This window comes from Cryptomeria japonica, chromosome 6, assembly GCF_030272615.1.
Source record: "Cryptomeria japonica chromosome 6, Sugi_1.0, whole genome shotgun sequence".
In the NCBI taxonomy this organism is placed as follows: Eukaryota; Viridiplantae; Streptophyta; class Pinopsida; order Cupressales; family Cupressaceae; genus Cryptomeria; species Cryptomeria japonica.
The window spans coordinates 16259666-16282383 of NC_081410.1; the positions used below are offsets into that span (position 1 = coordinate 16259666).

Genomic DNA, 22718 nt, shown 5'->3' on the forward strand with positions numbered 1-22718 from the left:
ACGATGCACGTTGTGGAATCAGTTATGCGCACAGAGGTCAAAAAGTACACATTTCAAAGTGTCGCTTGATACCTAACTAAAGATATCGTCAGTACTTGTGGACAAATGTCCCAATAGTTTTGCATAAATGTTCCACTAGTGGTGCACAAATGGGCCAATTATGAACAAAAAATTACAAAAAAGGATCGGCTATTGGTACAAAACAAATTTATTAATGGTGTTTTCACTATGACGGCTATTGGGGGGTCCCTATGACAATAAGATGGTGGCTATTGGAACTATGACGGCTATTGGTACTCTTCCCCTACCTATTTTACAAAATAATTTTATTGAGTGCATGATAGGCAATGCAAAGAGGCCATATACCATCCTTGTGGGTACAATCAAGCTACCATAAGGGGAGAAACTTGGTCTAATATTTCCTTGATCAATTAGCTCCTAAATGGGGCCAAATTTCATCATTCTACCAGACAAACATGTGGTAAAGGAAGTTATTTACAAAAAAGGGGATTTGCGAATGAAGTCAATTTTGTGTTGTACTATGCAATGTTGGAAGACCTATGCAATTGGGGAAGAAATCATCATATTGACATAGCACTATGTTGAGTTGTTGCTACTATTAACATTAGGTGCAGTCTTCTGCATTGTAAGAGTGCTTTGTTGATTGCACTAATGTTTTTGCGCAAAATATAAGAAGCACAATCTTTTAAGAGTGTTCAATGATCTTGCAACATTATTTTGTTGAAAACAAAGCAATTTTGGACTGTGGCAAAATCTCACATACGTTGAAATATTTGTTAGAAAAATGTAAATTTTAAAGAATTGCACCTTTGTATTGTAGACACCTCAAATGGTCATATGCAATGGGTCTACCAAGCAATATGTCAAGCAGAGGTTTAACAACGCAATTGAAAGTAAATTAGTGATTTACTTGGATCTCCTTGCCTTGTAATGATCCCAAGGAGTATGGGTTTAGATGCATGTTGGTAAAGAATCCAAGGCACTTCATCACGTCATGCACAATGATGTTCTTTTGGTTGTTTTTGTAATGTCCCTACTAGTTAGAGATCATTAACTTGCAAAATAGATTGTTAGAATACAACAAACATATATATATATATATATATATAAGTAATCTAAATTGCAATCTAACTTTAAAATACTTACTTAACATAATCACAACTTTTATCTAATAAAAAGGATACGATTGCCATACGAAAGTATGTCCTTAGGCGGTCGTGCAGCTCGCCTTCTTGGAACCCATCTTGGTTCCAAGCCCTCCAGGAAGTTGAAGGTGAATTCGACTCCTATCTTGAATGTAATTTCTTACATCCAAGCCCTCCAGGAAATTGAAGGTTAATTCGACTCCTGTCTTGAATGTAATTTCTTACATCCAAGCCCTCCAGGAAATTGAAGGTTAATTTGATTCCTGTCTTGGGTGTAACCTCTTACACCCAAGCCATCCAAGGAAGACCCTATGTCAATTCCTTGCCTTGGATGATGCATCCCATCATCCAAGTCCTCAGAGGGGACCGGTCAAATCTGTCTCTTCTTGGATAAACTTAGTCAACCATGCCATATATATGCATATAGATATTCAGTATATACTGCCTACCAGGGATTATCATAATCTCTCCATTAGGCTAAGGGAATTTCTTCCCTATAACCTTCATCATATAATCACATTAATATTACATTTTATAATTCATTACTGTTTTCCATTCCATAATTTACGTCTTCATTTACATATTCTTTAATCTTTCTAATGATCCTAAATATAGATACATATTCTAAATAGATTCCTATCTTTATTGCTACATTCATATAAGTAATCATTAGAGATATATGTATTCATAAAAATGCATTAATATATATGTGTGTGTGGCACACACATCCACACACATATATATCTTAAGACTTCTTAACCCCTCTTCCCTATACGCAGATTGTAGCCTGCGGTTGGAGTTCGCACTGTAGATGTTGCCTACAGATTGGGAGGCATACCACAAAGAACACAAATGTTACTTCCTATAACTTGATAACAATTTTGATCTGATCTTATCAATGGTGATGCCACTAGATGCTTTTGATTCCTTCCCTTTATATCTCTCAATTTGAGGGAGAGGTCACACCTCTTCATCACGTATGCCCTTTGGCAAGAGACATACCCTTTCACCATTAGCACCCTTTGAAAGAGTGTAACTCTTCATTATTTCTACCATTTGAAAGGGACCCAACCTTTCATAATCAGATCTGCACTTCTCATTTCCAAATTATCCCCCCCTCTCAAATGAGGTTTTCTTCACCCTTTTATATATCATTGTTGAGGGAGTCACAACTTTTCCTTTCATGTCTTTTGACATTTCATTAACTTAATTAATTTTTTATTAATCATATTTAATTATATCATTTTATATTTTAATTTTATTATTATCATTTATTATTAAATTCTATTTCAAAGTGGGGATATTATTATCATTTATTATTAAGTTCTATTTCAAAGTGGGGATATTACAGTCCACCCCTCCCAAATTTGCTTGTCCTCAAGCAATGTAGATTTTAACTTTCTCAAACTAAGTCATCTACGAATATGAATAAAAAAACAAAGAGCATACACATGAAAAACACAAAGCATACACATGAATACACGTATTGTCAAATTTTTCTTATTGTCTAGAATGATTCAATGATTCATCTTTACCTTGCAGGATGGCAGGATCGTTTCTCTGATACCACTGTAATGTCCCTACTAGTTAGAGATCATTAACCTGCAAAATAGATTGTTAGAATACAACAAACATATATATATATATATATATATATATATATATATATATATATATATATATATATATATATATATTGCAATCTAACTTTAAAATACTTAGCATAATCACAACTTTTATCTAATAAAAAGGATACGATTGCCATACGAAAGTATGTCCTTAGGCGGTCGTGCAACTCGCCTTCTTGGAACCCATCTTGGTTCCAAGCCCTCCAAGAAGTCGAAGGTGAATTCGACTCCTGTCTTGAATGTAATTTCTTACATCCAAGCCCTCCTGGAAATCGAAGGTTAATTCGACTCCTGTCTGGAATGTAATTTCTTACATCCAAGCCCTCTAGGAAATCGAAGGTTAATTCGATTACGGTCTTGGATGTAACCTCTTACACCCAATCCATCCAAGGAAGACCCTATGTTAATTCCTTGCCTTGGATGATGCATCCCATCATCCAAGTCCTCAAAGGGGACCGGCTAGATCCGTCTCTTCTTGGATGAACTTAGTCAACCAAGCCATATATATGCATATAGATATTCAGTATATACTGCCTACCAAGGATTATCATAATCCCTCCATTAGGCTAAGGGAATTTCTTCCCTATAACCTTCATCATATAATCACATTAATATTACATTTTATAATTCATTACTGTTTTCCATTCCATAATTTACGTCTTCATTTACATATTCTTTAATCTTTCTAATGATCCTAAATATACATACATATTCTAAATAGATTCCTATCTTTATTGCTACATTCATATAAGTAATCATTAGAGATATATGTATTCATAAAAATACATTAATATATATGTGTGTGTGTGGCACACACATCCACACACATATATATCTTAAGACTTCTTAACCCTTCTTAACTGTACGCAAATTGTAGCCTGCGGTTGGAGTTCGCACTGTAGATGTCGCCTACAAATTGGGAGGCATACCACAAAGAACACAAATGTTACTTCCTATAACTTGATAACAATTCTGATCTGATCTTATCAATGGTGATGTCACTAGATGTTTTTGATTCCTTCCCTTTATATCTCTCAATTTGAGGGAGAGGTCACACCTCTTCATCATGTATGCCCTTTGGCAAGAGACGTACCCTTTCACCATTAGCACCCTTTGAAAGAGTGTAACTCTTCATTATTTCTACCATTTGAAAGGGACCCAACCTTTCATAATCAGATCTGCACTTCTCATTTCCAAATTATCCGCCCCTCTCAAATGAGGTTTTCTTCTCCCTTTTATATATCATTGTTGAGGGAGTCACAACTTTTCCTTTCATGTCTTTTGACTTTTCATTAACTTAATTAATTTTTTATTAATCATATTTAATTATATCATTTTATATTTTAATTTTATTATTATCATTTATTATTAAATTCTATTTCAAAGTGGGGATATTACAGTTTTATTGATTATGACATGCAAAGGTTTCTTGTTGACCCAACACTTCATCTAGAAAAGTTGCTTTGACTCCCAAAGTGCCTACAAGTGTGGTTGTTGAGATATTGCATCTCTTGATTAGTCTCCTTTGTCTCATAAAGATCTAATGTTGCATGTACAAGGGATTTTTGTTGGCAATAGTTAGTATTGATATAGAGGCTAGAGCAATGGACATTACACGCTTGATCTCCTCACAACTACTTCCTTTTGGCACAAACATGTTGGGAAGTTTAGTGTTTAGCACAAGTAGTCAAAAGTTTTGTTGTGGCTTTTGCATAGGCATGTTTTGGCTTGGTGCAAAACACATGTTGATGATGATATGTGCAATTTGTCCATTGACCCTACACTTCATATGGAAAAGTCGCTTGGGCTCTCTCAAAGTGCCTACTGACATGATAGCATTAGGCATTGTGCCCCTTGATCAATCACCTTTATCTCATCAAGACTCAATGTTGTCTATGCAACAAGGATTTGTTGTTTATGGTAGTCAACATCGTTGTGAGAGCTAGAGCAATGTAGATTGTATCACCAATCTCCTTGTGTTCATTTCCTTTTGTCCCTATTCAACATAGACATTTTGGGAAGCTTAAGGTTTGAGATAGGTATTTGAAAGTTTTGTTGTGGCTTATGTGTATTCATGTGCTAGCATACCACAAAAAACCTAAATTTGTTCTCTAACATTGGCTTATTCTTGTGCAAATTTCATTTTTGCCTTGGCTTCTATTTCGGATGCATGACAAAAATACTAGCCCACGGTGTTAATGTAAGGAACTCCATTTTGATGTAGATAGAAGGAAAGAGTTCATTGATCATTTAATCATTTTGAGGTGCTCAAGTATATCTTCATACAAACACACAAAGTAGTCATGGAACTCATTGGTGTAAGATTTCACAATTTTCTTTTTGTGTTTGTGCACCTATTGAAACTTCATATATTTGTCCTCATAGTGTCTAAGGATGTAACACTCCTCTTACAAAGTGGGGACAAAAGTGCTCCTCATCTAAATTGGCTAATGCTCCTTATTAAAATGCGCATTGAATGTTTTCCATTAGTGATGCACTAGGATGAATGTGATGTTTCGTATGTCGTACGGTCCCTTCAAACACTACTCCTATACGGTGATGACCGTATGGTATGCTCCCTGTGATGTCCATACAGTATACCCTCCCTTTGGCATGTGGATTAATGACCTAACCGTACGGTGAGTGTTTGGATGTACGGTAGTCTGTTGCTCGGCCGTACGCTTAGTGTTGGTTGTACAGACAAGGTGTACGGTAGTGGGCCATACAGTGGGTGAATACCCGCCGAGTTTCGCCCTCAATGCCCTCCAGACACTTAGTCAGTTCGATGTTGCACAAATTCCTGACACAAGAGACTTAGATGAAGATTCACACATGCAAGAGAAATTATATTGATAATGATCGCACAACAAATTACATAGACTCCGAACAAAAGCAGAATAGGGTGAGGAGAAACTCCCACCGAAACTGCGGATGCCAAGTAGGGAGGATCTCTCACCTCCAAAATGATAGACAAGCTGAACTCCAACTGGAATTCGCACATACAAAGCAAAATACCAAATTCGCATACCCACAACAAAGACTAACTCGACCATATATAGGGGCTCCGAGAAACTTCCCAAAGGGTTACAAACGGGCCGACACGGCAAACATAACTTAACTAATAAAATAAAAAGGGGGCCCGAAAGATTTTATTATTAAATTTAGGGCCATACAATAATTAATATTATTTAATTATATCAGGGACATTACAAATCCGCCACCCAAAGATTACTTGCCCTTAAGCAATCCATCATCAAACAGTTTGCCCACTGCAGAGATCCAGGGTCCCAAACCAAGCGTGGACATCGATAGCCATATCTGAAATCTCCATGCCACAATATGACCACGTGCCCACACATGGAAGTAAGCAAGAAGAGTAAACTTCCCTCCAGCTTCCACTGCTCCACTCTGATATAAACGATGCCATGCTTGGAGTCGTCGGGATCCCACTAAAACCAATCATCAAACACATCGATTCTCGAATCCCAAGCTATCATGCCATCATGCCAATCAGTCATTTTCCAATGATGGTCTGGAATCTCAAAACTCATTGACAATAGGTTCTCGTGTAGATGTCGCTCTTCCTGAAAAGCAACGCTCATGTCTATCGCATGTTCTTCATACCACTGTGATGTTTCAAAATCCCTATCACTTGCTATGTTTTGCGGAAGACCATGCAGGCAGAATACCTCACGGAAGAACCACTCGTCCACTTGAGTTGCTTGGTATCCAGTGGAGATGGCAAAGAAATGAGCATACTCGGTCAAACGATTTGCCACGATGAAGATGCAATCCTTTCTTTGCACTTTGGGAAGCCCGGTACTGAAATCCATCGAGATGCTATCCCACTTCTGGTCGGGGATTGGCAATGATTGAAGCAATCCAGCGAGTAAGGTGTGCTCAGATTTGTTCTCCTGATAGGTGCGGCATTCCCGCACGTACTGCAGAATGTTGTTCTTAAGTCCCTTCCAGGAAAACTTTTCTCAGATATGTCTGTAGGTTTTCAAGTATCCTGGGTGTCCGGCCAAGGGAGAGTTGTGCATTTCCTTCAAAACCTTTTCCTTCATCTTGGACTCGGGCACTAGATAGATTATGTCCTTGTAGTAAATGATGTCATCAACCACCTTGTATCGGTCATCCTGCACTTGGCCATCCATCAGTTTGCCTGTGAATGTATTCTTGGAGTATTCAACCAACAAATGTTCCTTCCAATCCACAGAAATCTGGGATAGAGAACATATGGCAGGCCTTCTCATGAGGGTATGGGAGAGCCTCTTCTCACCACTTCTTAACTCCCTCAATGCATCTATCAATCCATCACTCGGTGCCATGATTCTCCCAACGGGCTGGTAGAATTACCAGCTCTGATACCACTGTGATGTTTCATAGGCCATACAGTCCCTTCAAACACCACTCCTGTACGGTGATGATCTTATGGTATGCTCCATGTGATGTCCGTATAGTATACCCTCCCTTCGGCGTGCGGATTAATGACCTAATCGTACGGTGAGTGTTTGGACGTACGGTAGTCTGTTGCTCGACCGTATGGTTGGTGTTGGTTGTACAGACAGACGATTGGTGTTGGTTGTACGAACGGGGTGTACGGTAGTTGGCCGTACGGTGGGTGAATACCCACTGAGTTCCGCCCCCGATGTCCTCCAAACACTTAGTCAGTTCGATGTTGCACAGAGGAGTGGAATGAATTATTATTCCTGACACGAGACTTAGATGAAGATTCGCACATGCAAGAGAAATTATATTGATAATGATCGCACAACAGATTACACAAACTTTTAACAGAAACAGAATAGGGTGAGGAGAAACTCCCACCGAAACTGCGAATGCCAAGTAGGGAGGATCTCTCACCTCCGAAATGGCAGACAAGCTGAACTCCAACTGGAATTCGCACATACAAAGAAAAATACCAAATTCGCTTGGCCACAACAAAGACTAACTCGGCCATATATAGGGGCTCCAGGAAATTTCCCGAAGGGTTACAAACAGGCCGACACAACAAACATAACTTAACTAATAAAATAAAAAGGGGGCCCGAAAGATTTTATTATTAAATTTAGAGCCATTAATTAATATTATTTAATTATATCAGGGACATTACAATGAACATTTTTAATGCTATGAAGGAGATTTCCTAATGCCAATGAAATTGTTGATGAATAAGTGTGTTCTCTTTTCCCTTTTATATCTCATGTTTGAGGGAGTCGCAACTTTTCATTCCATGTCTTTTGACCATTCATTATAATTAATAATATTCTTTTAATTTTAATTTCAATTTATTTTTATTTTTTAGAATTTTTATTTCAAAGTGGGGACATTACAGTCTGCCCCACTCAAGATTGCTTGTCCTCAAGCAATGATCATGTAGTGTTCAAAATGATTCCCAATATGAAATGGCTTTGGAAACACACATAGAATAAACATGCTAGAAACATACCAGGCATGAACCAAACACGAAACATACGCATGGATATATGCAAACACAGAGCATTCACACAAATACATGTATTATTAGATTCCTTCTTATTGACTAGAATGATTCATTGATTAATGTTTACCCACCAAATGGCAAGGTCAAAGCTTTGATACCAATTGTAATGTCCCCTACTATGAGGCTGCCGGTTTCCCAATAATTAACATACATCATTAACTATTATTATGCCTTAAATTAAGCTTTTAAGATTAGAGAACAACTAATTATTCATAATACAAACAATAACCAATTATATTTAGGGTTTATCCTTATTACTTCCCTAACCCAAACAAAGGATGGTGAATTACTATGCTAGGGCACTTGGAAAGTGGAAACCAATCTACAAGTAGGCTCCCTCAAGGTTTTAGGAACATAGGTCCATACCCCATCTTGGGACTTCTCCCCCAAGGTTTCAGGAACACCTATCCATACCCCATCTTGTGACTTGATTTCCTTATTATTACCAATGCATATTATTGACAATATTCCCTAATATGAATTTATAAATATAATATCTCATGTTATAGATATTTGTTCTTTATTCTTAATGTTCATATCATATAATTCCAAATAGTCATTTAGCAATAAGTGAGATACATCATACCAATCTATTGTCACAAGTAGTAATGTTTGATCTTCTTCTTGATGAGTGTAGATTACCCATATTGTTCCTATGATCTAATTTGATGTTGATGTCACTGGACGCTTTTGATTCCTTTCCTTTATATCTCTCAATGTGAGGGAGAAGTCACACCTCTTCATCATGTATGCCCTTTGGTAAGAGACACACCCTTTCACCATTAGCACCATTTGAAAGAGTGCAACTCTTCATTATTTCTGCCCCTTAAAAGGGACACAACCTTTTACAATCAAATCTGCACTTCTTATTTAAATCAGTTCTGCACTTCTGATTTCCAAATTATCCCCCTCCCAAATGAGGTTCTCCTCCCTTTTATATCTCATGTTTGAGGGAGTCACAACTTTTCATTCCATGTCTTTTGACCATTCATTATATTTAATTACATCCTTTTATATTTTGAATTTAATTTAATTTTTATTCTTTTGAATTTTAATTTTATTATTATTTATTATTAAATTCTATTTCAAAGTGGGGACATTACAAAGAATAGTTGGATCCATTAAATTCAATTATCCATTGTGATGGCATCAATCTTGCCTTCAAACACCAAAATCAAGATTGACTCACACTCAAAAAGAATTTTGATAATGCATTGAAGAGTGCTAGTTAAGATGTGATGGTGTTAATCCAAGTTGAGTCATTAAGTCTTGGGACTATCTAAAGAGTTCCTAGCATTGTGCTTCCAACACCATATTTATCATCTGTTGAATGTCTATTAAAACCCTAAGAATATGTTCATCTATCATTCTACTCTATTCTTAGTATTTAAAAAAACTCTCACATATTGAACTAGGTATGTAAATCTTCTACAGATGTTGTTAGCACTTTTGGAAGGGCACACGAATAAAATTTTCAAGCTCTTGCCAATGATCCGATTTCCAAGTGAATTGGTGGGCAAACCTCGATAAATTTACAGAATATGTAAATGGAACCCTAAACTAGAATGCAAGTGCACTTTGAGAGGCACAAAATATTTTGAAAGGAAATTCCATATTAGAGAAGATATGTGTGATGACATGTGTAGCAAAGATGTTGGTAGGTTCTTCTCTACATGTACCTTGTACGATGTAGGCATTTCTACAAATAGGTTGCTAGTTTAGCCTTCATAATATAATAATAGGTATAGTGCACTTATGACGTGCTCTATCATGTAGACAAGGTGAGAATAGGAGTTGTGCATGTATGATAACAAGTTGGACAAACATATGTTGTGGGCACAAGCACGTGCCAAGCATGTATGGCGGCATGTCATGTGGATATGAATGCCCCACATGTTAGACTCATCTAGTCTTCTAAAATGTCAACGTGTAGCCATGGGTAAGGTCGTAATGTGTATGCAACTGCAACAAATGTTGAGAAATGGCATGAAGATACCATTGTGTGTAGGTGTAAGAGTATTGTGTGGTGAGTGTCGAGTGAAGATGAGCATGTAAGTGGTATTGTTAAATAAAATGTAAGAGATTGATGTTGTGTCGATGTAAGAGACTAAGGTTGCGCAATGTTGCACTTGGATCACTTGTGGCACTCCCATCAACAATTGTAATTTGTATCTCAAACCAAAGAAAGGAATTTAGACTAGTAACACTTTATGAAAGAATGTCTCATAAAGCCATACCATTCCAAAGGGTGTCCATGTTGGTATTATGGATGTGTTGCATTTTTTTTGTCATTGATGGCAACACAAGATGGAAAAACATCCAAGTGCCAAAACAGAATGCCAAAAACCAAAAACCAGCAATCTCCAAAAATCAAAATAAATGCAGAGAGTATATATCTCTCCCCCAATGAATGATCTCTCCCCATAGGATAATGTTTCCTAAATACAAGGTTTTTCCATAGATATCTCTCCCCCTTTGACATAAAATGTCAAAGCAATACAAATACCAGAACATACAACCAACTCATAGAACCAATTACAATAACCAATTGTTATAACCAACTACTCCCCCTGAGAAGTAGCTCTCCTCCATCAAAGCTGGAAAAAAGGTTTCTTTGTTAATTATGTCGGTTTGATGTCAATCATCAACTGTCTAAGTCTCTACCGGTGAGGAAATTACCCCAAGCTACTCTCTGAGATATTCAAAAGTTTCCTTAGGCAAAGGCTTAGTAAAGATATCTGAAATCTGCTCTTTAGTATTCACATAAACCAATCTCACTTCTTTTGCTTCAAGATTCTCTTTCAGAAAATTATATTTGATAGAAACATGTTTAGTTTTAGAGTGAAATACAGGACTCTTTGATATATCAATTGCTTCTGAATTATCACAATAAATGATTATAGGTTCTTTGCATTTTACCTTTATGTCCTTCAACATTTGCTTAATCCATAATACCTGAATACAGTTAGTTGCTGCTGCAACATATGCAACATATTCTGATTCTACTGTTGATAATGATGTACAACTTTGTTTCTTGCTCAACCATGAAATCACATATATGTTAGAGTACAGAATATAATTGGAGTACAGAAAACAACAATTATATTATTTAAAAACACATTTTGCAAGTAAAACATAATTTCCCAGGTGAAGATCTAAATGCATAATTTCATAAGAGAAGATGGACTGATTTTAAATTTTAATCAAATAGTTTAACTAATCATGCAATTGATAGTGTTTCTGGATTCACAGGTGTAGATTTTTTTCATAGCATCAACATTGGATTTAACATTTAATCTCATAAAATCAAGTGGTGGGTTTCAAGAATTCTGTTGAACCTTATTCTACCTTAATTTATCCACCTACCTACTAGTATAAAAGGAGGGGTACACAGGCAGATACTTCGCCAAGTCTCTTGTACCAAGATCTGCCTTCCAAGACTTTGGAGGAGACACAAATTTGTGTTGGAACCCGCACAAATAACGTTGTAAAGAGTAGGCATCTGCTGCCATAGGCTTTCATGGCAAGGTCTGCCTTGTTCAAGATGTTCTAAGAAAAAAATTTCTGATTCGGTTGTCAGACTAAGAAGCAGATGTGCAGAGTTGAGAAAACACTCTGTATAAGACTGAGCACGCAGCCATCCCATGGAATTTTTCATAAAGCTCCATGGGATCATCCCTTTAACCTAGGAACTGGCTATCTTTGTCAGCTCAAGGAAGTTATACACTGACATTAGTGACATGTTGCCAAATTCACAGAAAGACATTTATTATTCTCCATGAAAGGGAGGACTGCTACACTCATATTTGTCACTTCCTAAGTGAGATAGAGTTGTGACTCATGATTTCCTTAGATGAAGGCTTTATATCCTTACATAATGTTATTTTCTTGGGTATCCTGTTGCTTTCCTAGACCTCAGTTGAAAACTTGAACCCTTCTAGTCTAATGAACTTCAGCCATTATGGATATTTTACTAGTTGGTTAATCACACCCTGAACACTGACATATCGTGGATCACTCTAGATAGATGCTATAGACACAACAATGCCTCTGTTTATCAAACTCATGTAGGTCAATTTGGCTTCTAAAGACTTTAACATAGAGCATACTACTATATTAGATTTCAATTTATAAAGAGAAGACCTAGGTGCAACTTATCTAGCCTTCAAACGTTGCCCTCAACAGTGGTGCAGAATTGTTCCTGCACGGAGGGAAGAAAGCTGCACCATTGATTTGGGCCACTTTGATGTGTGGGTAAGACACTTCAAAAATCTGTATAAGATGAATCTGTCACATTTCAACAAACCTCGTCCAAGGTCATCTGGGTCAGCATGCACAACCACTGCCCTTCCAACTATCGAATCTGGACCCTTGAGGGGAATCTGAAGTCCATACACAATCAAATTGTCAGTTTTGTAAATAAAAATACATGGTTCTGCCATATGACAATGCACCTTAATGAAACACTCTTTATCCTTCAAGAGCATGGATCCAAAACCAGTTTCAAAGAATAACCTGCGAGTCCTCAATTAACAGCTCAGCCACACCTGCAAGACAAGACACATCATTAGCCGAACGAAGAATACAATCCACTCTAACAAAAATGATTTAAACAAAATGCAATGCTAGAATTTTTGTAATGTCCCTTGTCAATTCTGATATAAAATTCTGATTTCTTCGGTCTAGGAATTTTGTCAAAAACTTGGCCAACAAGACCCTCAATTTGCTGATCTTAGTTTCAGTTTGATATAAGGGACTATTTCTTCATGAAAGTACATTTATAAATAACTTGAAAATGAAATGTAATAATCATGTAATGCTTAGGCATCAACAAGGCAATTGAAGCTCACAAACAAGGATAACTACTAACTGTCATTATGTCGAATACTTGTCATACAACCTCAGACATTAATCATAAAGATGCAGCCATAAACTCCTTCAATCTTTATTCATATGACAGCTCAATATGCCATTACAAGACCAACACATGAACTGACAACAATTACTAGTTCTCATATTTTCTGAGGACCAATGATAATTATTAATTATGCACGCCAAACTGAAAAGTTCAATGAATCCTATTTGCAAAGAACCTGGTATAAATCGCTTGTGTGGCAATGAAGAATCAAGTAATATCCAAGTGTTTAGAGCCCTCCCAATGCCAAATCGAACATGTTCTCCAATCCACCTTGCTGCAGATATGAATGACTGATGACAATTGATTAACAGATAGAAGCTCTCATGTGGACCCCTAGAAATGATCGCTGTCCTCTCCCAAGTATGGTGTCGTTCCCCTTAGCCAAGTTCGGTGCTCCAAATGGAAGATATGAATAAAATCGTGGGAAAGGAGGCAGGGTACGGATCTGGTTCAGACTGATACACAAGCTGCAACTTCACCAAAATCACCTCAAAAATGCATCAAAGAAGATCGCCTTCCCTTCTAGATGAAATCGCTGTCTACAAACCTTTGAGAAGATGCTTCCACAATGACATATGAATAAAATCGAAGTACATAGGGTGCTGGACGGACTTTCTCTCAGACCTCATAACATACAGTTAGCTCCACGATTTCTCTTCCAAATAACTCCATTGGGATCGCCTAGTTTTCAATAACAATCAATGCCAAATGAGGAGCTGAAATCACCACAATCCAATGTCTGAAGACTCAACCAAGTCGTACACCATAATCTGATATGAAAATCTCCAATTAGCTCAATGTGAAGAACTGAATGTTCCTCACTCTCAATGCAACCCTTCAGAGGATCTTTCACCTCCTTAGTTATGCCGATCGAAGGGAGGTATCGTTCTCTAAGATCAAATCTGCGGACAACCCTTGGCTCCACAACCACAATATGAAAGAAGATAACAAACAACTGATGATCAAACATGTATTCCCCTCTTCTATTTATTCTTTTCATAACTCATCATAAGATTCCTTCTAGAAGATTGGGGTAGGTACACTTTATTATTATTTTATTACACATGTTATTTTAAATGCACTTTTAAAATATTATTTCATTATTATTAAAGTGCACACGTCTCATGATACATGTTATCCCCTTATATCACCAAAAGACCAAATAAAAATAAGATGTGAAGCCACCAATCTCCGCCAAGTCGACCCCCTAATCAACTCCTTGGCCTACGAGGGTCAATTATAGGCCAACCTTGTGAATGTCCACGTGCTAAGGAGAAGGGGACATTACAATTTTGTAGGGCATAATCCAAACTGTTAAGGAAACTGACCTTTTGCACACTTACAGTAGTGCAGACTCTATGTACAAAATATTAATCTATTTTGCAACTAGAATTGCCTATAGGTTGTTAAAAACTTCATAAATGCAAGTGTTGAAAATAGGGATGGCTAAGTCAAGAAATGGTGAAACTTCTAGGATAGACTTCTTAAAGAAACAACAGGAAACAAGGACTTGACAATAAAAACTATGATACTATCTGAATTCCTAGATACCTCCAAACACTATATGAAGCCGTATTGAAGGGTTCATTGTCAGTCTTCTATAGTATAGTATTGTTTTGTGGACTTTACAAAGGCCTTCAACTCCATCCCATGGCACCTATTTGAGAATTTGCAAGGCATTGGTGTTTCTAACACTCATTACGACCCTCATGAGACTCTGAGATGGTTGTTGAACAATTCAGGATTCTTGTGGCTTCTTTGACATTGTCTGGACTCCAAAGTATTATTAGAGTTAAGCAAGGTTGCTCTCTTTCATCAATGCTCTTTGGCATCTCATTGATGAGCTTGTGGATTTTCTTAGAAAACATACCCATCTGGATGACAATTGCCTACTTCACCATGTCAAATTGCCACTTTGCTCTCAGTTGAGTACCTTAAAGTCTTCAATATTGAAGTGGCTCATTGTTAGTCTTCTAAAGTATTCTATTGTTTTGTGGACTTTACAAAGGCCTTCAACTCCATCTCATGACATCTATTTGAGAATTTGCGAGCCATTGGTTGTAATGTACCGTACTCTTGTTGTACGGCAACACAACCTTCCCGTACGGTCAACACAACCTCCACCCCGTACGGACAACACACCCTCCACCATACGGTCAACTCAAGCTATACAGTACGACCAACACCGTACAGCCCTCCACCCGTATGCTCATTGCCTTCCATACGAACAATTGACTCTCCTATGTGGAACTAATAATCTCGGCCTCGAAAAAATGGTTCCGTTATGTGCAATATGTTGGACAATATAATTAGTTTAACACAATTTGGCATAGGAATGAACACACTAGGCAAGTAGAAATTCAGATTCAATAATGATAACACTTCAAATTACAAAAATCTCAAATTGAGGGTAGCGCAGAGTAGAGTGAGGAGTTACTCCCACCGAAACTGTGGATGCCAAGTAGGGAGGATATTCCACCTCCGAAATGGCAGACGACTGAACTCCAACTGGAATTCGCATACCTACAACAATGACTAACTCGGCCATATATATGGCTTTGGGGAAACTTCCCGAAGGATTACAAAAAGAGCTGACACGGCCAAAATGTTACCGCCAAAAGTAAAAAGGGCCTGAGATATAATAAATTTAACTCTCGAGGCCATACACATGCAATTATTAAATTATTTAATAATATCAAAGACATTACAGTCCTCCCTGCCGGAGAATTGCTTGCCCTCAAGCAATTGCAAACTTGGATACTCCAGAATCTGCTCACCTTCCCAGGTGGCATCCTTGATTGGCAGATCCTTCCATCGCACGAGGAATTCCTTGACTGTGCACGACTTCAACTTCTTCTCTCTGACGTCGACGATCTCGACCGGTTCCAGAATCAGTTTCCCTTCTTCGTCAATGGGTGCCAGGTCCTTCGACACTGTGACACGCTGCCCGACGGCCTTCTTGAGGCATCACACATGAAAAACATTGTGAATCCGACTCCCCTCAGGAAATTCCAACTCGTAGGCAACTTCGCCCACCCTCCGAACCACTCTGTAGGGTCCATAGAAACCCGACTTCAACTTCTCCTTACCACATATCCTCAAGGAAGATTGTCTATATGGTTGAAGCCGGAGGTATACCACATCGCCAACCTCAAAACTTCGCTCAATCCGATGCCGATCGGCATACATTTTCTATTGGTTTTGAGCCCTCTGCAGGTTATCCTTGAGAGATCTTAGGATGTCCAAACTCTCCTGTAACCAGTCTTTGGCCCTTGGTGCGCGACTGTCACCCAATACCAAAATCCACGAAAGACGAAGATTCATAACCATACAGTGCTTTGAAGGGCGCCATACCTATCGACATGTGGTAGGTGGTGTTGTAACAGTGTTCACCCAAATGTAACCAACGGGTCCATGCCTTTTGTTGTGCTAAGAGTAGCCTGAGACAGTTTCTAAGATAACCCTCCAACCATTTGTTCACGATCTTTGTTTGTCCATCTATCTGCGGATGGTAGCTCGTGCTTGGCGACAACTCGGTTCCTGCCAACCGAAATAACTCTATCCAAAAGGTGCTCAGGAAACGGCTATCCCTATCACTCACTATGTTCCGCGGAAGACCATGCAAGTGGAATACCTCCCAGTATAATACCAAGATTTATTCAATGCTAATTATGCTTTTATATGGAGCCTAATTAGACTCGGAGGTTAAATTTTCCCTACTTCCATCGGTGCAATTCCCCCCTATATTTTTCGACGGGGGTTTGGGGGCAATGCCCCCAAGTTGGGGTCAAGGGGCATCGCCCCTTGCGCGCTCCCTCTAGCGATACAAGGCGGGGTTGAGGGGCAGCGCCCCACGAGGCCAAAAATACTTTTATTATTTTATAAAGGCGTCGGGTGTTATTTTTCTTTTATTTTTCACTCCCTCAGTTATGCCAAATGAAGGCAAATTTTTTTAAAAAAACTCAATTTTAAAGCTTGCATGACTTTTTTTTTGGGTCGCGCGAGTCCATCTGAAAGACTCGCGAGTCTTTCGCCAGGACTTGCCTCGCAAGTCCTTGGCGAGTCGACTTGTGGCTCCCATGGACTCGCGAGTCCGTGGTGAGTCCACGAATTTTAAAACTACCAAACGGCATGACCAAGAACTCATAGTGTCCATAATGGCAACAGAAGGTTGTCTTCTCCACATCTTGCTCCCTCATGCGGATCTGGTGATAGTCGGAGCGGAGATCAATTTTGGAGAAATAAACTGCGCCATGTAGTTCGTCCAACAGCTCATCGATCCTGGGGATGGGGTATCTATTCTTGATAGTCTTTTTGTTTAATGCACGGTAATCCACGCACATCCAGAGGGATCCATCCTTCTTTACTAGCACTATTGACGACGCGAAGGGACTAGAGTTGGGCCTGATCCATCCTTTGTCGAGGAGTTCCTCAATCGTCTTCTCTATTTCATCCTTAAACTTCTTAGGATGGCGATAGGGTGTGGTAATGACGGGTTTGGCTCCTTCCTCCAACTCGATGGTGTGCTCAAAGCCACGGCGTGGCGGTATGCCACGTGGGATGTCAACGAATACCATGTTGTGATTATCCAACACCGACTGAAGCTCCTCATCCTGGTAGTGAGATTGTTGCCCTCTCATAGGTTCTGTCGAGATCAAACAATGTGCTGCCCAAACGACTTCATCATGTCTGAAAAGGGCTTCCATTTGTTTGGCCGAAATCTCCCTTGGGCCGCCATTCGACATTCCTCTAAGAACCACCTTCTTGCCATCCACCTCGAATGAGAACTCCATCTTTTTGAAGCTCTGCATGTACTGGTCGAGGGTCTCCATCCATTGAATGCCCAATATGACATTCGAATCATCCAGATCTACTACAAAGAAATCGTCTATCACCGTGTAATTTCCCATGGTGATGCTCAGTTGCAAAACCAGGTGAGTGCATGATAGGAGATTTCCTCCCGCCACCTTGACATCGAACCCTTCATGCTCTTTTGCACGCAAACCCCTTCGAGTGACGAGTGATGAATTTATGAAGTTGAGCGAGGCCCCATTGTCGAGCATGACTAGAACTCGTTGCCCTTGAAGCGTACCATGTACCCTAAACACACTACACCTTGGGGTACTGTTGACGTGTATTTTATACACCATCATACACAGAATAAAATACCAATAGGCATCTTATCCTCTCCTGAGAAAAAGCCTCTAACTGCTGAAGATTCGCATAAAGGATCAGTTAGGAAGACTCCAAGGTTCTGGTTAGTAGGGTCTCTACGTGTGGACAAGCTTCTAGCGGTATGATGTGATTTGCTGTTTCCTTCAAGGGGTCTTACGCATCCGAAAGTTTAAGATTTTACTAAACTAAAGAAACTTTCAAAAATAACAAAAGAGTAGGTTTTTCAAGAGGTCTAATCTAGTCTAACCCTATGAATGACTTAGTATGGACAAGACTTGGCAAGATTCAACCAACTTCAATTTTGCCATAAGATAACAACTCAATTGAAATTGATGCGATCTTCTAAGGTAATAAAATGATATTCAATACATCAAAGGTCAAGGACACTACCATGAAGGTACATATCCAAGATACAATAATGATTGAAGATTAAGGGACTCAAAGTATTCTCCAGTCGACCACGCAAGGCGTTCCTACAATCAACAAGAAGCTAGTGGTATGGAAAGCGAATCCTACCAAAAATCGAGTCTCATACTATGTCCTTCAAATTAACACACTACTTTGATTGAGCATGATTCAAGTAGATTAAACAACCATGAAGATAACCAAGAAAGTTGCAACAAAACACCATAACTTCAATATTTCATTGATTTCCAAGTCATCATGTACAACAATTGCTTGAATTCCTCTCTTCAAAACTCAATCTTGCTACAAAATAAAATTGCTTCTAACTCTAATCTCTCTAATACAACAAACTCTCTGAAATCTAACTATTGATTATTACCAAATGAAATGAAAAATGGGGGTATAAATAGCATCCCCAATTACAATGAAAGGTCCAGATCGAAAGTAGATCAACGGTCAAGATCATGACACCTAAACCCTAATTAGGGTTTGTTACAAATGGCCTCCTTTTTACTGAACAATATTAAATACATAGCCAAATATTAAATTTGGCACAAAAACCTAGGAGACATAAACCAATGACAAATAAGATGCCATGTCATCTATAACAACCTTTCATCTAGAATCTTATTCCCTTTCCAATGTTCTTTTTTGGCATATGCAATGAATCTTGTCACGATTCCTTCGATTTCTGCAATTGGAATCTCGGGAAGATTCTTCATACTCTCTTCCAAGTGGATGACCTGATCGAATGCATCTAGAAGAGCTGCGTCCCAAGTAGATTCAAGTTCCTTCGTTCTTTCAATCAGAAGCATGGTGGCAAACATCTGATCATATTGCTCATCTGTAACATTTGCGTCCTTGCAAAAGATGACCTTGATTCTATCCTCTAATTCCTGCATATCCACATCTGTCTCGACCTCGATCCTTCTACCAAGAATGGTACGAAGTACCTCAAATACTCTGTCCTGGATCGGATTGATCACCTCTTCAACTTGGCCACATCTAACACTGATGTCCTCGAAGAAAACACTCTTCATATGGAGTAAGGTTGACCACTGAAACAAACTGTGAGATTCTCCATCCAAGATCTTCTCTTGCGCTAAGACCTTCCTGGATGTATGTCTTATTACCTTTAAGACAGGAATGATAACATCCTTGGTATGAGCAAATGCGGCTACTGTTATCATCAAATTGTGGATTATCTCAAGAACCTGGATAGCTTGATGAATAATCTTCATCATCCTTGTTACAAACTCTATGGCCACTGTATGAGATCTATCCATCCAATTACTTGTACGTTGGACCATGTTCCTGAATCTTTCTGCTTCATTGATTGATTGAAGTGGAAGTGCTTGCACTGGTGATCTAGCTGGATCCTGATGTCCCAAAGGTTCGTTGATGTGACTGAAATATGTCCTCCATGCACCTCTCTCTCTCTCAAGCTTTCTATTCTTCTCCATTTCTTCTCTAAGCTTGTCCTTCAATGCCTCAAATGAGTCGGTAGCATCATCTAAAGTCTGCTCTGCTGTAGATGGTCCTAACTCAAATGTCTGTATATCATATTCCTCTGCTAGGATCTCACCTTCATATTTGTCTGCTGCCGGTGTAGCTATCTGCAGTTTTCTGGATCCAGTCTCATCTCGAATCATCTTGGACATCTTGGTAGCCTTCCTTTTCTCTGCTACTTCGTGTGAACGTCCAACAAGGCTCTCTAAATCAATAGCATTGTCCTCATCCTCTACCACGATCACCTTGGTTAATCTTTCCTTCAACCAATCTGGGATAATCGATCTTGTTTCCTGAACTTGAATCTCTTTCTGTACTACTTCTTCTTCTCTGGGAGATATCATCTCATTATCTTCTTTGTCTTCATCTAACGCATAATCCTGGAGAGATCCATCTGGTGAACCATGCTGTGCCTGTCCTTCTTCCTGCCTGTCATTCTGTACCACCGACTCCATGGATTCTTCCACTTGAATTGTCCTCTTCTTTGGTCTAGAAGAAGTACCGGATGATCGATCTTTGTTGCCCCCTTGCTTCCTCTTGGAAGACTCTTTCTTTTCTGACCTTTCTTTTCTCTTCGAACCCCTTGGATGGAGATTGCCCTCACTGGCACATCGAAGGTTACCTTCACCTGAATTTCTAGGATTAGGATTGCCTTCACTCACACTAGCTCCACCTTCAGCTGGTTTCTCTTCCAAAGTGAAAGTCATAGCTATGCCTTGTTCTCTCAACTTCTGATGTTGTACGTCAACCCATCTGCGAGTACAAGACAAGACTGGTGCCATCAAAGTATCTAGATCCACGACCTCGGGCTCATTCCAATCCAACCTTATTGTTTTGCTTTCTCGATCATAGGAAGACTGGATATGTCTGCCACTGTCCTGAGCTTGATCGGCCACTCTATAAATCCTGCATTTCCTAATGAAATCCAAAGGCAATCTAGAATGCATTTTCCGTTTCACTTCAATATCATCTAAGAGATTCATCATAAAATCTTCAATTTGGTACTCATGTTTAAACTTTCTGCTGACTGTCTCCTCTAAATGTCCATGTGGATCAAAGCTTTCTCTCAAAGCAAACGATGAAAAAGAATACAAGGCTAACTCCTTCTCTGCGTCATCCATGGCTAAAGCATTAGGACATACCTCAACTGAATTGCCCAAAATGATAGGTACTGGAACTCCATTCTGATGTTTGTGTCTGAATGCCTTCGCATATGCTGCCAACTGTCTTGTTACTTCAAGTAACACAATTCTGTCTGTCGGATATCTCGGCAACATGTATGGAGGTAAAGGACATCCATGCACTCTAATATAAGTGAATTTCGGGAACTGAATGAACCAAGCACCGTACCTCTTTATGAATTCCTGTGCATCCTGAGATAATCTGTTGTGAATTCCACCTTGCAACGACCTTGTGATGTTCATCGTGAAGGTATCATTAACTAACTTGTAGTTACTTCCTGGCGGATGATGCAAGTAGGCATAGGAATCACAAACTCTGACCTCGCCGGGTCCTCTTCCAATCACTCCTCTGTGAGGTAGTCCTGCGTACTCAACACTCCTAATCAAGGCATAGATGACATATGAACTCATGTGGAAGGACTTAGTAGCCTTGAGTCTCCTCAACTGTACGTCCAAGCAATGGCTAATAATCCCAGCCCAATATATCGTACCTTTCCCTTGAACAATCACCTGGATGAAGTAAAACATCCATTTCTCAAAATAGAAGGCGTGAGGGGCTCCTGTAACTCGGTTGAGCATTGTAATCAAATCTCTGTACTCCTCCTAGAAATCAATCCTATGCGGTGTGTTCGGGATCTTACTCAGACGGGGACGACTCTTGAGTAGCCAGTTTTTATTGATAATGCTTAGACAAGCATCTGGATCATCTTCGTACATTGATCTGGCTCCTTCTACGCTCTTGTATATCATGTCCCTGTGCTCTGAAGATGGAAAGCTTCACTTATAGCTTCCTCTGAAAGGTACGCCAAAGTGTTTCCCTCTTTGGACACGATCGTCCTGGACTGTGGATCATAATGACGAGCACACTCGATCATCAACTCATGGCACTGAACAGCTGGAGGAAAGCCGGCCGCCTTAATGATGCCACTCTCGATTATTCTCCGGGCAACAGGTGATGGCTTGCCAATATAAGGGACCTCTCGAAACTTCTTCGTGCTGAAGTTACCTAAGTTAGTATCTCCAATGTTGCTCCACTTCGACACGATCTTAGTCTCCACTTCTTCGGTCTTCTGATCTTCTTTCATGAGAGCTGAACGACTGGTAGATGCTCCCGCCTTCGGGGTCGCCATACCTACACAACATTTCATAATGAGAACTAAATTTTCAATGAATAACATAGATTAGAGAGTAAATTTTAGGAAACTTCATGATAAGTCTTTGAGTTATCAT

The 22718-nt window shown here is 39.1% G+C and overlaps 1 protein-coding gene across 1 annotated transcript in view; it reads right to left on the reverse strand.

Moving 5' to 3' along the window:
* LOC131048042 (superoxide dismutase [Cu-Zn] 4A) overlaps positions 1 to 22718 on the reverse strand; it is a 70556-nt gene that overhangs the window by 13071 nt on the left and 34767 nt on the right. Inside the window, exons 4-5 of the mRNA XM_057981883.2 lie at positions 12816 to 12847; positions 12607 to 12682 (exon numbers count right to left, since the gene is read on the reverse strand). Of these exons, the coding sequence (XP_057837866.1) occupies positions 12607 to 12682; positions 12816 to 12847 (108 nt within the window). The remainder of the gene's footprint in view (positions 1 to 12606; positions 12683 to 12815; positions 12848 to 22718) is intronic.